At 47.6% G+C, this 16,238-nt stretch overlaps 1 protein-coding gene across 1 annotated transcript in view; it reads left to right on the forward strand.

The window, feature by feature from the left end:
* Positions 1–5,309: 5,309 nt before the first annotated feature.
* DPYSL5 (dihydropyrimidinase like 5) overlaps positions 5,310–16,238 on the forward strand; it is a gene marked incomplete at both ends in the record, with an annotated part of 46,322 nt that continues 35,393 nt past the window's right edge. Inside the window, one exon of the mRNA XM_080710968.1 lies at positions 5,310–5,570. Coding sequence (XP_080567094.1) covers positions 5,310–5,570 — 261 coding nt within the window. The remainder of the gene's footprint in view (positions 5,571–16,238) is intronic.

Below are 16,238 nucleotides of genomic sequence, written 5' to 3' on the forward strand. Positions count from 1 at the left end.
GATGTTTGGCTCATGGTTTTAGAGGTTAGTCCATGATAGCCCAGCCCATCTCCAGGGCAGAAACATCATGGGGCATGGCAGGGGAGAGAGGAAGATGCCAGGGCCAGATACCATCCCCAAGTTTATGCCCCCAAATGGCCTACTTCATCCAGACACACTCTGCCTACAGTGACTACCCAGTAGTCCAACTTCTTCTTTTTTTTTTTTTTTGTACTGAGGATGGAGCCCAGGGGCTTTCTACCTCTGAGCTGCAACCCCAGCCCCATTTTTTTTATTCTTTATTTTGAAACAGGGTCTCACTGAGTGGCAAAGGGCCTCACTAAGTAGCTGAGGCTGTCCTCGAACCATGATCCTCCTGTCTCAGTCTCCCAAATGCCGGGGTTGCAAGCATGTGCCACCATGCCCGGCTCCCAGGAGTTCAAATTCTTAATCCATCAAAAAGATTAATCCACAGCTGAGGTTTCAATCCTCATAGTCTCCATTTCCTACCACTTCCACCTCTGGACCTGTTTGCACTGAGGACAGGCTCTTAACACATAAGCTTTTGGAAAACATTCCAGATCCCAACCCCCGTGAGCCTATATTACAGTTGTCCTCAAATCTTTCCCTTTGGGGGGACTTTCTTAAGAGCTCCAGGGTATCCACCCTACCCACCCACCCACCCTCGATTTCATTCTGCTCACCCACCCACACACGCAGACAGCAGGCTTGCTGCAGAGAGAGAGAGAGAGAGATGCCAGGGGCTTGTTTCCTTTGTTTAGTTTAGCAGAGACTAGTAGGGAAAGCTGTAGGGATGAGGTGCTAATGAGGTTACGGGGGATGTGAGAAGCATAATGAACATCAACAGTCAACAGCAAGGGGGGATCGCAGGGGCCAGGCATCTCTGTGACTTGTACAACTTGGAGATAGAGAAATGTGTGGGAGGATGTTGAGCACAGAACCAGCTCTGGTCTCTGGTACATGAAGAAAGACCCCAGTTTTAACCAACACTTGTCAAATTCGTGTGTCGGTCTTTAGGCAAGGAGCGCTCACCTTCTCTTTTAATCCCTTAGTGAAACAGTTACCTGCATCTTTCCCGCCAACTTGACTGAGCTTTTTGAGCACAGGACCTTTGTCTTTGCCAGAGTTTTCTCCCATGGAAAGGATTGAAGTTACAGACTGTCGCAGTGCACATGAATGTTCATTTAAAAAAGATATTCTCCAAATGCACACAAGCAGGGAAAGTGCTAAGCAGCTGTACTATATTATCCGAACGAACCGTGCAGACCTAGGGGGTTCCAAGCTCTGGTCACCCTGAAGGCTGAAGCCCCGTAGGCCTTTCTGATGACAGCCGCCCGCACCACTGCTCATAGTTAGAAATGGGCCAGGAGGCCAGGATGGTGCTCACGGCACTGGGTGAAGCTTGAGGCTGGGCCACAGTTTAGACTGAAGTGGCTCTCCTGGGCAGCTGCAGATCTGGGGCTGGGTTATCCCACTTCCATATTGGCAAGATGGCTGAAGGCTAATAGCGTAGGCACCTGGATTCATCTGCTAGGGCCGCCATAGCAAAATGCCACAGACAAATGGCTTAAACAACAGAAATTTGTTTTTCCTCAGATCTGAAAGCTCCATTTCTGGCGAGCTTTCTCCCTCCTGCCTGCTGGCCCACTGTACCTCCTTGGCCTTTCTCCTGTCCATGGGCATGGAGAAAGAGAATGCACTCTGTGCCTCCTCTTACAAGGACGCTGATCCCACCACTTCGGGGCCCCACGCTAAAGACCTCATTTAAGCTTAAAAACTTTCCTGAAGTCTCTGTTTCCAAATATAGCTGTCTGCGCTAGGGGTTAGGCCTTTGGCATATGAATTTGAAGGTAGAGAGACACAAACCTTCAGTTCATAACCACTCCAGAGACCAGCTGTCTGGCTTTCAGTCTCTACTCTCACAAACTAGCTCTGTGATCTTGAGGATGTCCCCTTAATTTTTCTAAGCCTCGGCTTCCTCTTGGTCAAGGTCTGGGGCATTGTAAGGATTAAGTAAGGTAATGTATAGGGCAGCTGGGTGAAGGGCCCTGTGCAGAGTAGAGTTTTTTGTTTTTTGTTTTTTTGTTTTTTGTTTTCCGGTACTGGGGATGGAACCCAGGGGCATTTTATCTCTGAGCGACACCTCCAGCCTTATTTTTTATTCTTGATTTTGAAACAGAGTCTCACTGAGTTGCAAAGGGCCTCACTAAGTAGCTGAGACTGTCCGAGGACCGAGATTCTCTGTCTCAGCCTCCCCAATGCTGGGATTACAAGCGTGCGCCACCACGCCCAGCCATAGGAGGTGTTTTAATGACCATTACTCATAGGGTTCTCTCCACTTTGAGAATGAGATATGTGGGAGGTGGTGGCAGCCCAGGGTTTTGCAAAGGGAAGGAGGTGCCAGGTGAGCCCCTCTGGCTCTTCCTCCCAGAAAGGATGGTGTGAAGGGATCAGCCACCTGGACCCAGTTCCTTCTGACTTCTTTTTAACTTAAAACGAGAAGAATTTTTTTTAACATAAATGCTGAGATTGTAAAAGATAACATAAGTTTAGTGTATAAAATTCTGAAAACATAGGAACCTATGAAGAACTTAACGACCAGCTGTACCTCTTCTGCCTGGAGTTCACTCTGCTAACCTTCCCTTGAGCCGGCAGACCTGGCTCTGAAGCCCTTGCCTCTTCCTGGAATTGTACAACCCTCAATGGGCTTCCTGTTACCAGTTACTTTCAAATTTTCAGGTCCCTCTTCAAATGCGGCTAAAACTCCCCCCACCTTGGTCTCATTTTGCAGGGTTGCTGTGTAAACGGAATACATGTATGTAAAATGCTGGGCATCCACGGTTAATTTACTGAGAGCCATTGCTCTTACTTCTATTGGGGATGATGATGCCCATGACTTTTGATTGCAGCAGCAAAGCTCAGACAAGATTCCCTGTAGATCACTGCTCTATCACCCGTCCAGATTCTCCACCCTTTGGTGGATGCTGTGAACATGGGAGCCAGCCAGTGTCAACATGACTAGGCCGCGGTGTCCTGGCATGAGCACGCCCACTTCACCTCTCCCCTTAAAGCTGCTTGGAAAGGAAAGGAGTACGCGTTTGCTCAGAGGATCGGGTGCATATTCTTGCAGCAACCCCTGCCACTACCATCACTCCCCTCTTGTAAGAAACTGAGAACTTGGACCCCGCTTGTCATAGTCACACCTGGGATTGGCTTTGGAATAAGACAGAGAGTGAGGCAGAGAGAAATTGGGCCGAAGTAGTTATGTTCACCCACCACCTGAGAACCCAACCTATTAATTTCTTTTCTTTCTTTCTTTATTAATGTTATTATTATTATTATTATTATTATTATTATGCGTGTGTGGTACTGGAGATTGAACCCAGGGGCATTCTACCTCCAAACTACACCCCAGCCCTATTTTTTATTCTTTTGTTTTTGTAACAGAGTCTCACTAGATTGCTGAAGGCCTCACAAGTTGCTGAGACTGGCTGGGAACCTGCGATTCTCCTGTCTCAGCCTCCCAAGCACTGGGATTACAAGCATGCACACCACACCACGCTCAGTTCTTTAATTTCTTATGAAATTGAGACTCCCAGATTTCAGATCATGGGACAAGATCCTTTGAAATGTGCCAGCTCCAGACAATAGGCTTGTGGCCACAGGGATCCACCTCTTCCTCAGTCTCCCTCTCAACCCTCCCATCGCCTCTCTGCCTGGTGCCTTTTCACCCAAGGGAGCAGGTCTCTTTTCCCCACAGGTCAGAATGATTGCTTGCAAGGAGCAGATGCTCACAGATTGCAACTATCACTCCAAGCCACCTGTCTTGTTCCCAGGACTACCCTGAGCAGCAGCCCCAAGGGCCACCCTTTCCTAAGGGCGGAAACACCTAGCAGGCTGAAAGCTTTCTTGGTGTTCAGATTCAGTGCACTCCACCCACTCCCACTTGGCAAAGAAGCCAATTGTTCAAGCCAGCTGTGTCCAGGAGAGCAGGCGCAGTCCATCTGGCACATCTCATTTTAAGAGGTGTCCCTTCCGCAGATCCTGAGACACTACACCTTGCAACAGGGCCTTCAGAGAACTTGCTGGTGGCAGATTGAAATGACGAGAACAAGAGAAAACATACTTCCTTCACTCTCTTCATAGTAATTTGCTGGATTAGAAAAGTTGAGCCGGGCATGGTGGCGCACACTTGTAATCCCAGCATTTGGGAGGCTGAGACAGGAGGATCGCGGTTAACGGACAACTTCAGCTACTTAGTGAGGCCCTTTGCAACTCAGTGAGACCCTGTTTCAAAATAAAGAATAAAAAATAGGTCTGGGGTTGTAGCTTGGAGGTAAAATGCTCCTGAGTTCCTTTCCCAGTACAACAACAAAAAAAGAAAAAAAGAAAAAAAGTTGAACACTATCCTGGACATGGAGTTGCTAAATGTCCCAGCAAGTAGATGTGGTTTCATGGAGGCTGGTGGTGAGGGGATGAGGACAGAGAGGATTTGGTCTTGATGGCCCTAGTGCATTGGTGGGGCAGAAGCCAGTGCTAAGGAAGCACTTGATCCTGTGAAGACACGGAGCTAGGCAAAACACTCAGAAGAGAGGATCCTGAGAAGGATGCATTTACCACGTATAAAAGTAGACTTCATTTAAACCCCAAGTCTCTGAGGGTGGTGCTTGGCCATAGGTACTTTTCAGCAGCTCCACAGATAAGCTTACTGTGCAGCTGGCTGATAGCCTTCTGGGGGCCAACAGAAGAGTATCGACCAAGAGAATCCATCTAAAGAATGTCATGAATTAGACAGCTGTAGATTTGGAGAATTCGGCTCTCTGGGACTCGCCCCAGGAAAGTCTGGTGTCTCCATCACGGGTTGTAATGGAGACATTAGTCATATAAGTCATGTTGGTTGACTTGGCTACTTGGTAGCCATAAATTCCTTAACTATTCCAGCTTTCTTATCTGTAAAATGCAATTCCTCGGGTTCTTTTGAAACTAGAATGGGAGAGTAGATATGACAATGCTTTTAAACTCTTACAGCATTTCGGGAAGGTAAACATGGTGTTTTCTGTGGGCCCCAGCTGCCCCATCAGCTACTTGGCTGTGTGTCATGATTCCTGGTCAGCCCCATTATGAGGTCAGTGGGAAGCTTATGACCCTAGCTGGCTGCAGGACCAGGTTTCTCAGACTGAGAAGTAACTTCCTCCTTACCCCTACTTGCCCCAACCATGGAGTTTGGCTCTGACAGGAAGGGGTGGGCATTAGTGAGTGAGAAAGGGACTCTGACCTTGACCAGTGCCCTTCTCACCCCCTGTAGGAACATGCTTGCCAATTCAGCCAGCGTGCGCATCCTCATCAAGGGAGGCAAGGTGGTGAACGACGACTGCACCCACGAGGCTGACGTCTACATCGAGAATGGCATCATCCAGCAGGTGGGCCGGGAGCTCATGATCCCTGGTGGGGCCAAGGTGATCGACGCCACCGGGAAGCTGGTGATCCCTGGAGGCATCGACACCAGCACCCACTTCCACCAGACCTTCATGAATGCCACCTGTGTGGACGACTTCTACCATGGGACCAAGGTAATGCTCCCACTTGCCAAAGATGGCTTTCTCTTGGCTGCCAATCCCCACCCCTGTACTGGAGATCCAGCGGAGGGTCTCCAGCATGCTAGGCAAGTGCTCGACCACTGAGACATCCCCAGCCATCCTCATTGCTGCTTTATTCTGCTTCTGGGGCTCCCTGTGTATTGCTACAAGAGTAAGGGTGTCTCTGGGGGCAACTGATACCTAGGATAGAGTTTCGGCTATATATCAAAGACTATTTATTTATTTATTTATTTATTTATTTTTGTCTGGTACTGGGAATAGAACTCAGGGGCATTCTACCTCTGAGCTACACCTCCAGCTCTATTTTTTATTCTTTATTTGGAAACAGAGTCTCACTGAGTTGCAAAGGGCCTCGCTGTCTGTGAATGGTGATTCTCCTGACTCAGCTTCCCGAATGCTGGGATTACAAGTGTGAGCCACCACGCCCAGCTATCAAAGACAATTTAAAAGGAAGACATTTAAGTCTGTTCTGTTCATTGTGTCACTTACTCATGTACCGAGACACCAGGAATGTGTGTGTGTGTGTGTGTGTGTGTGTGTGTGTGTGTGTGTTTGTGCATGTGTGTGTGTTTGTGCGTGTGTGTGTTTAATTATTTTATTGTTACTCAGAATTGAACCCAGGGACTCACATGCTAGGCAAGTAGTCTACCACTCAGATAGTCTTACTAAGTTGCTGAGGCTGACCTTGAACTTGTCATCTGCCTCAGCCTCCCAAACAGCTGGCATTACAGGCATGTGCCACTTTACCCAGCTGTTTTTGTATTTTTATGTCATGTAATACAGATCTAGAGGATGAAGAGAATCTGCTGGTTTTTATTATTGTATAGGAGGGAACGGTGGGTTTGGTGGACTTCTTTATATATGATAAGCTAAATTAAATCTCCAAGGTCTGTGATGTATTATAAAGTCACCTCTCCAGCTGGATGTGATGGCAGAAATTGCGAAACATAGTTCTCTTTTATTATCTCTCCTAGCTTATTCACTATTTTTAAAAACAGCTTGAAAGGTACTGGTGGGTTCCCTCTTCAGTTGAGTTATCTTAGACAACCATTTAACATTTAACATTACATCTGGGCCTCAGCTACTGTATGTGACTGAATGCAGAATACAAAGATCAGACCTGGAAAACATCCAAATCAGGAGGAAGCTCCATTTCACCAAAAGAGCCACGAATGGTTCTTCTGCCCTGCCTCTCTGCTCCAGAAGCCTGTCACTGCTGTCAGTCCTCTTCATTGTCATGATCGGTCACATGCCAGCCTCTCCTCAGACCTCAGACCATGGCTCATGGAGGGCAAGGCCCGGCCATATTCCTCTACTGTCCCAGAACCTGCACAGATGAGCTAGAGCAGCTGCCCACCAATATGTATTGATCGAATGAACGAATGTTGTTTATCCGTGTGGGCCTCACACCAGCAGGCAGCAGACCCATCTACAAAAGTGTTTTAAAATACAGAATTGAGTCAGAATCTCCAGGGCACAAATCCCTGACCCTGGCAACAGCTGCTTATGGAACCTGATTTACAGAGGGCTTGGCCTGTAATCCTCCCTGGGTGAAAGGGAGTCGCCAGCTCCTGGCCCTGTGGCTGTAATCTTATGCCCTGTGTAGTCCCATAGCCCCAAATCCCCCGTGGCCCTGCGGTGTGTAATGCATTCCACCTCTACTCTTTCTCATGGAACCCTTCCCCCGTGCCCAGGGCATCCCCCCTGTGATTCATTTCGGGGGGGGGGTGGGGGGGGTCAGGTGTTTCTGCTGCTAGGCAGCGACTAATGAGGCCGCCTTTGAGGAGCCTGGCTGGGGCTTCAGGGGCAGGAGAGCCTGGCCCTGGGGACATAACCCTTTGGGCCCAGCCACCCAGGCAGATGGCCTAAAGGTCTCCCTGAGGTGAGGAAACATCCTCCCCAGTCCAGGCTCTGCAGATTAGACCTTTGGAAGGCCGAGTTGTGAGGAGTTACCACAGCCACAGCCCAGTGTGAGCAGAGGCGAGGCTGCTCCTTGGCCTCTGGGGCCATACCTGCCCACTTAGCTGAGGCCAAGGAAGAGAGGCAGTGGGCAGACTCCTGCTCTGTCCCCTGGAACTCCCCTGGTCCCTGTAGGTTGATGACTAGTGTGTGTGTTGGAAGGTGGTGCTGGGGATTGAACCCAAGGGCATTCTAAGACCTCCAAGTTACACCTCCAGCCTGCCTTTCTATTCTTTATTTTGAAACTGGGTCTCACTAAGTTGCAGAGGGCCTAAGTAGCTGAACCTGTCTCAGTCTCCCAAGTACTGGGATTACAAGCACACACCACCATGCCAGGCTGGTTGATGACTTTTAATGAAATGGAGAGTCCCATTCTCATAAACTTGGGGTCCTGCGAGGTATCCTGGTAGCAGACAGAACCCTTCTGAAGGAAGTCAGCATGTCCATCTCACTGTCCCATGCACCGAGTCAGGCCAGACCTGTTCTGTTTGTGGTTATTGTCATTTTCGTTGAAGTATAGTGTGCTTACAGAGAAGCGCGCTAATAGTACGTATGCAGAATTATCACAGCTGAGCACACCTTGTAACCAGCTGCCTGTCAATTAATGAGATGTTACCAGAAGCCTGCCAGTCATTGGTCCCCACCATGAGTAAGCACCATTCTGACTTATAATACTATAGACTTTTTAAAAATAACAGCCTGAGATATAACTCACATACCATACAATTCACCTTTTTAAATTGCACAAGTTAGCCAGGCGTGGTGGCGCATGCTTGTAATCCCCGCGCTTGGGAGGCTGAGACAGGAGGATCACACAGGTTCGAAGCCAGCCTCAGCTACTTAGTGAGGCTCTCAGCAACTCAGTGAGACCCTGTTTCTAATAAAATATAAAATAGGTCTGGGAGTATAGCCTGGAGGTAGAAAAGCCCCTGGGTTCCACCCCCTGTGCCACCAAAAATAAATAAATTAATTAATAAATAAATAAATTGCACAAGTCAATGGATTTTAGGTCTTTGACTGGTAGGTTGTGTAGGTGAGATCAAGCACTCATATACCCTTTGCATTGACTTCTTGCGCTCAGAAATTCATCCATGCTGTTGCATGTTGTAGTTTGCTCACTCCTGTTGCTTTACAGTATTCTGTGTGATGCTCCACACGGTGTTCATCCGTTCTGCCGCCAGTGGGCATTTGGGTCCTTGCCAGTTTGAGGTTATTACAAACACTTGCTATGAATGTTCTGTTGCCTGCCTTGTGGTAAACATGTATGTGCACATTTTTTTCTGGGAATATTCCTAGGAGCGGAATTGCTGGGTCATAGTATGGTAGATGTGTGTTCAGCTTTGGTAGATACTGCTAAATCGGTTTCCAAACTGGTTGTGTCAACTTAAGCAGTAGTGTAAGAGAGGTCACAGTCCTTAACATTGACGGGACTCTGACAACCACTTCGGTCCATGCCGGCATCCATTCTGTAGTGTGCTCAGACCTTGTACCAAAAATTATAGCCTGTTGGTTACTGTCCCTGTTTTGGGAGACCTTTAGTCCAGGGCCAGATACCATGCCATCACTGTACCCTCGCAGAAGGCAGCCTGGCCTTTTTAGTCTTCTTTTCCACACTGTCATCTGCAGGGGCCTCATTAGCCAGGAGTGACACGTTTTCCCCTGAGAGCTTTCAGCTCTTTATAGCTGATGAAGAGCTCTGCACGGGTATCTTTGTGCAAGGTCGTGGATAACTCTTGATCTTCCAGACTTCTCATCCATGGGGGCCGCTGCCTCCAGAAAGCATCTGCCAGCCCCTGTGTGATTAAAATGCCCAGACCTCCCAGTTTTGGCAGGTTTGGACTGCCTCAGCCCCCACCCCATGTCAGGCGCTGGTTATAGAGAATTTAGACCATGGACCTTCAAGCCACCTTGAGCTTTGTCTTTGTGCCCCGGCTCATAATGTCCTCCATGTAAATAACACAGCCCTCCCTGGACTTGAAGTAGATCCTGCCTCAAGTCTCCAAAAAAAAGACTTTCCACCCCTGCCCCCTCCTCGCCTCCACTCCCATGATGCTGCTCCTACAACCCAATGCTTTGACTTCCTTTTTCCTGAAAATCTTCTGGGGAGAGAAAATGTTCTCCTGTTGAAGTGCTGGCTGATGGGAATGTGTAAGTCTAATTACTCACACCACCCTGCAGAGGCTGTGCACTGATAGACTGCCACCGGCCTGCTTAGCTCACACCAGGAAAGGCTGATTCACTCAGAGCATCTGGGTTTATAATAGAATAATAATCCCTAGGTAAGCGATTAGCCCGGAGAGAAGGAGGGGTCAACTGGCATCTTTTTGTGCTTGTCACGCAGATCCGGTGGGTCCTGAACCCTGCACCCCCTCGGCTTCTGCATGCTTGTTGATTTGGGCTGGAAAAACAACATAGTGAGTGCTGGGCTTTGCGGAGAGAGCATCTGGGTCTCCATTGTACTCTGTCTAAAGGGATTTCTCTCCAGCACTTCAGCAACTGCCTTTGCCTCTTTCAGAGACTGCGGCAGGCTCTGCCTGGCTCTCCTGCTCACAGCCTGGTCACCTGATCGTCCTCCAGGCCCCAGGCCCCACCTCCCCCACCCTTCAACCTGTAGGCCTAGCCCTCCAAGGCCAGAAGCAGTGCTTAGGACTACCTGCTTGCTAAGAATACAGATACCGTAGAAGGAAGCTTGGGGGGGGGGGGAGTAAGGGGTTAAGCAGGAGATCCAGTGGTCCAACTGTGTTGGTAAAAGTCTGGGATTACAATCTGGTTGTGGGGCCTTGTGTCAATGCTTCACCTATGTAGATGTTTTACTCTTTTGTACGAATCTAATACTGTACCACACACAATGTTCCCCTGGGTTTTTGACCACCATCCACTAATGTTTCTCATGGTGAAGTGAAAATAAAAGATTCCTTTTTTACAACTAGGCATAGATTCCCAACTTACTGATTTACCACCTCCTTTTCAGGAGAAAAAAAAAATCCTGAAAAGTGCCCCTTGGGCACTTCCACCACCCCCTTATTTTTATCCAACGCCTCCTAGTTGCACCCGAGGCTACCCCCCCCCCCCAATCTGTCCAGCATCCCCCTGTACGGTGGGACGTTGGGAATCTGTGAACCAGAAGCACCAGCGTCTGCACTAAGATGCTGATAGGGGGAGCAGGCATGAACAACTGAAAAAAAGCTTATATGCCTTTCTTGCCTCCAAAAATATTTTCAGAACCTCAGTCTAGGCCAATAAGTTTTCAACTCCTGGAAGCAAATGACATTAGAACTGTTTGGGGAATTTTTAACAGATGCCGGTGTCAGGCCCCAGCCCAGGCCAATTAAATCAGTGACTTTAGGCCTGTCTCCTCTCCCATTGGTATTTTGTTGTTGTTGTTGTTTTTAAAGCATCCTTGGTGATTCCAATCACTGGCAGGAAGATTATTCAGGAAGCTTCTTGGCTGTTGCTGGCTGTTTGGAATGGCCCAGTGCCCTGGCTGTATTTCAGTGCCTGTGTGACCCTCACCTTGTGGGCCAGAGCTGGTATTTCAAGCCCTTTGAAAGTGTGAGGCTGCCTTGCCTCACCCGCGCCCATCTTATTTCTCTCTTTCCATTCACATTTGGGGTCCTAGAGTCGGCCCCAGACCCCGCCCAGGCTGCAACCCTTGCATTTGCTAAGCGTCCCTGGCACAGCACCTGCCCTTCTGTCTGTGCCCCACAGAAGTCGTCATGGTGAGAGAAGTTGGCAGCGATAGAGGTGCCATGAAGCAGAAGATCTTGAAGGGCCAGAGACAACCTCTTGTCTGTGCCAGGGGCTGTCTGGTCATAGAGACAGCTTCCCATGAACACGGAATCAGCATCCACAGGAGATCTTACAGTCAGTCTGCAGGGGAAGCCAACTCCTAATGAGAAGAGTGCTTCCCAGCGTGGTATTGGCCTGGGGGATGTTAATGGCACAGGCTGAGATGGCTGGCCCCATCCCACCCCCAGTGGTTTAAGATTTCACATTTCCATTTGTAAAATCAAAATTCACCTTTGCCACCACCTTCACCTCACAGCTCTCTGCCTCGTGACCTATCCCTGACCGAGGACCCACAGCGGCTCCCTGTTGTCTGAGATGTCAAGTTTGGATAAATTCTTCACCGTGGGTGGGCAACCCCAATCTGACCTCGTCCCCGCCATCCAACCCTGACGGCCAGCTGCTCCCTGCACGCACCCATACATCAGGGAGATGGCTTTCTCAGCGTGGCCCCATACCATACTCCCAGCTGCCGGCCTCCCCACCTGTCCACCAAACCCCGGCTTCCCTGCCCAGCAAATTTAGCTCCGGATCCCACTTGTCAGCAGCTGAAATCATTTGTTGTCTTCAGCTTGCAGTTGAGTTCCGTGTTACGTTTGTCTGTCAGCGAGGTTGCAGGTTCTGAGGGCACAGACCATGATTTATATTTAACTTGCGACTCCCCGTGCTCTGAACATACGGTAAACATCCACGCGGTGGCTGTCAGCTCAGCGTGGTGGGTATGCGCTGAGACCCGGGGCAGGCTGCCCGAGGTTGAGTTTCAGCTCCACCTCCGCTAGCTGTGTGATGTGGGCAAGTTAATGCCTCCCTCTTGCTCGATTTTCTTATCTGGGAAATGGAGACTGTGATGGTAATTTATGTGCATTCATTGTGTTGCTATTTGTAAAGAACTTGACATAGTACTTAGTGCTTATTAAGCATTATGTGAGCATTAAAATAGATTATGTTGACCGGAGACAGACCCTCTTGAAAGCCTATTTGTGCCATTTCCTCATGAGCATAGATATTAAACTGTTAAACATCAAATAGAAACTGAAAACCTGGATTCCATTCCTACTCTTAGGGTTGACTTTGTTTTAGATTTCAAATGGAATCTAATAGTGATAGTAAGTCGGGCGTGGTGGCGCACGCTTGTAATCCCCGCACTTGAGAGACTGAGACAGGAGGATCACACGAGTTCGAAGCCAGCCTCAGCTACTTAGTGAGGCTCTCAGCAACTTAGTGAGACCCTGTTTCCAAATAAAATATAAAAAAGGTCTGGGAGTATAGCCCGGAGGTAGAAAGCCTCTGGGTTCCACCCCCAGTGCCACCAAAAAAAAAAAAATAATAATAATAGTGATAGTGATAAATTCTAGATAATGTTTTCTCTTTCCTCTTTCTCTTAAAAGCAGACATGGCCAGTTATGAATTCTGCAGACATCCAGAGCTATTTAAAGATGTCCTGCCTCCAGCCAGTTATCTGACTTAACATAACTTAGCCGGCAACTCTCATTCCACCTCTATATTTAATTGGCAGTCCAAAACGTAGGCCGGGTTGACTCTTTCTGAGAGATCTAGTGTAGCATCTGCTGTTGTAAATAACCTCTCTTGGAGATGGAGCAGCTCCGTGTTCCCAGAAGAAGAGCATCTGCACGGGATGTATCAAAGCAGAGAGATCATTGCCTTTTAACATCCTGGGTTCAGGATAGAAACGAACACACCCTGTGTGCATCTTAGAAACCTTTCAGACCTAGTCCTGAGAGGTTTGCCCTGTTCGGTTGGCCCTCACCCTCCGGAGTTTAAAAAAGGAAGATGAAAAAGATACCATGCATTGTAATGAGCACTTCAGTGATAGCTATTACTTACGAATGATGGATTTGTCTTCGTTTTTTTTTTCTTTTTTCCTTTTCTTGAAGCCAGCATAATTTTTACTATTTCAAAAAAAAATTAAATATGGTCTTATGGAAAACTCCCAATACCATCACATTTGAAAATACCTGTTCTCCCGAAGCTTGCGGAGGTCACCTGGGAAGTTGCCTAGTCCTGTATGAACGGGCGGTCCACGTCCTGGCCCGGCTCCCCAGCAGGTTGAACTGTGTATAGATGTTGATCTTTCCCCGGGTGGCTCCTCCTCATCTCCTTGGGTTATCACTGCCCCCAGCTATGTTTTTCTCTCCTCTTGATTCTTTATTTTAAGTTCTTCTTAATTAAAATGTAAAAGCTATAGGGATGCTTAATTAGTGACTATGAAGATGAGACTGTGGACTGAGGACCAGCTACAGCAAGAGCTTCCTCACCGACCGCGTTCTCCTCTGGTCTCACACACGTGCACGCACTTAGATATCCTCTGGCTTGCACGGTCACACGATTTTAGAGCTGTGACCACCATTAGAGATTAGTGAATCCAACCCCTAACCCATAAATAATTACCTTCCTGTTTAGATTTAAACTCTGTACATTAGTCTCAATAATTTAAAAATAAAATTTAGCTTGCTATGTGTTGCTGCTTCTTTTTTGCAGTCCTAGGGATTGAACCCAGGGACATTCTACCTCTGAGCTACACCCTCAGCCCTGTGTGTGTGTGTGTGTGTGTGTGTGTGTGTGTGTGTGTGTGTGTGTTTTACTGGGGGTAGAACCCAGAGGCTTTTCTATCTCCGGGCTATACTCCCAGACCTATTTTTATACTTTTTTTTTTTTTTTGGTGTGTGTGTGTGTGTGTGTGTGTGTGGTACTGGGGTTCCTGGAAACCCTTCTACCTCCAAATTACACTTCCAGACACCTATTTTTTATATTTTTTTTATTTGGAAACAGGGTCTCTTAAGCCAGCAAGGCTGGCTTCGAACCTGCGCGATCCTCCTGTCTCTGCCTCCCAAGTGCGGAGATTACACGCGTGCGCCATCACATCTGGCCCTATTTTTATACTTTATTTGGAAACAGGGTCTCACTAAGTTGCTGAGAGCTTCACTAAGTAGCTGAGGCTGGCTTCGAACCTATGCGATCCTCCTGTCTCCGCCTCCCAAGCACTGGGATTACAAGTGTGCGCCACCACTCCCGGCTCAGCCCTGTTTTTTATTCTTTATTTTGATACAGGATCTCACTGTGTTGCAGAGGGCCTCACTAAATAGCTAAGGCTGGCCTCAAACCTGTGATCCTCCTGTCTCAGCCTCCCAAGTACTGGGATTTCAAGTGTGCGCCACACCGCCCAGCTGAGCTTTATTCTGTTATGTAGACTTCCTCTATATAAAAGAAAAGTCATGATTAGGTACCTGGGAAGACTTTAAAAAAAACAAACTATACCATACCTTAAAAAAAAAACTTGATTAAGGTGTCATTAAAGTATAATAAGCTACCTATTTTAAAGTATATAGTTTGATATTTTGACATATTTATACACCAAACAGCTATCACAATTAATATAAGTAGCCATCCTCCCCACTCCCAGTTTCTTCATGTCCCTGAATCTTTCCCTCCTGTGACCCCTCTCCTTCCCCGTTCTGTCACAGGTCATCACTGATCCCTGCTCGTCACTCTGTGGATCAATTTGTTCTTTCGGTATGAGCGGAATAACATAGGACGTGTTCCATTTTTGGTCTGGTTTCTTTCCTTCTTCAGCGTTATGTCCAGGGCTGTAACAGATGAAGCCACTGTGAACATCCATGTACACGTTTGTGTGGTCGTAGCTTCATTCCCCTTAGGCAGTTACTTAGAAGGATGATGCCTCAGTCGTGGTGGGTGTATGCTTAGCTCCTTACGCAATTGCTGAACAGGTTTCCTGAGTGGTCTCAACAGTTTATATCCCAGCAGTAGCTGCCGCACATCTCTGCCGCCACTTGCCACTCTACAGATGTGCGGCGGTTTCTCGTTGCTTTTCATTTGCTCATCCCCGATCACTAATGTTGAATTCTCTTACATGCTCATTTGCCACCATTTATCTACGGTGGGAAATGTCTGTTTATGCTTTGGCCCATGTTTTAATTGAGTTGTTGGTCTTTTTATCTGATTGTAAGAGTTGTTTATATAGTCTGGTTTGTTGGATATATGTTTTGCAAATATCTTCTTCCAATCTGTTACTCATAACTTTTTCATTTTCTTAACTGTCGTGTGTGTGTGTGTGTGTGTGTGTGTGTGTGTGTGTGTGTGTGTGTTTCATAGGATTGAACCCCTGGGGAATTTTACTTTTGAGCTTTTGGGGGTTTTTTTGTTTGTTTGTTTGGTGGTACTGGGGTTCCTGGAAGCCCTTCTACCTCCGGGCTACACTCCCAGACCTATTTTTACATTTTTATTTGGAAACAGGGTCTCCTAAGCCAGCGCGCGCGGCTTCAAACCTGCGCCATCCTCCTGTCTCCGCCTCCCAAGCTCAGGGATTACAAGCGTGTGTCACTACGCCCAGCTTGAGCTTTGTGTTTTATCTTTTATTTTGAAACAGGGACTTACTAAATTGCTGAGGCAATTACTCTATTTTTTTTTTTTTTTTTTTTTTACTCTTACTGGCTTTTACTCTATTTTCTGTTGCTACAACTAAATATCACAAAATGGGTAATTTTTTTTTTTTTTTTTTTTTTTGTGGTACTGGGGGTGGAACCCAGAGGCTTTCTACCTCCAGGCTATTCTCCCAGACCTTTTTTTTTTTTTTTTTTTTGAAACGGGGTCTCACTAAGTTGCTGAGAGCCTCACTAAGTAGCTGAGGCTGGCTTCGAACCCGTGCGATCCTCCTGTCTCAGCCTCCCAAGCATGGGGATTACAAGCGTGCACCACCACGCCCGGCTCAAACTGGGTAATTTGTAAAGAATAAATACTTATTTAGCTCATGGTCTGGAGACTGGGAAGTCCAAGACATGGCACCAGTATTTGGTGAGGATCTTCTTGCTATATCAAAACATGATCAAAGGCATCACAGGCAAGACGGAGCGAGTGTGC

Source organism: Muscardinus avellanarius (assembly GCF_963383645.1).
Source record: "Muscardinus avellanarius genome assembly, chromosome: 15".
NCBI classification, from domain to species: Eukaryota; Metazoa; Chordata; class Mammalia; order Rodentia; family Gliridae; genus Muscardinus; species Muscardinus avellanarius.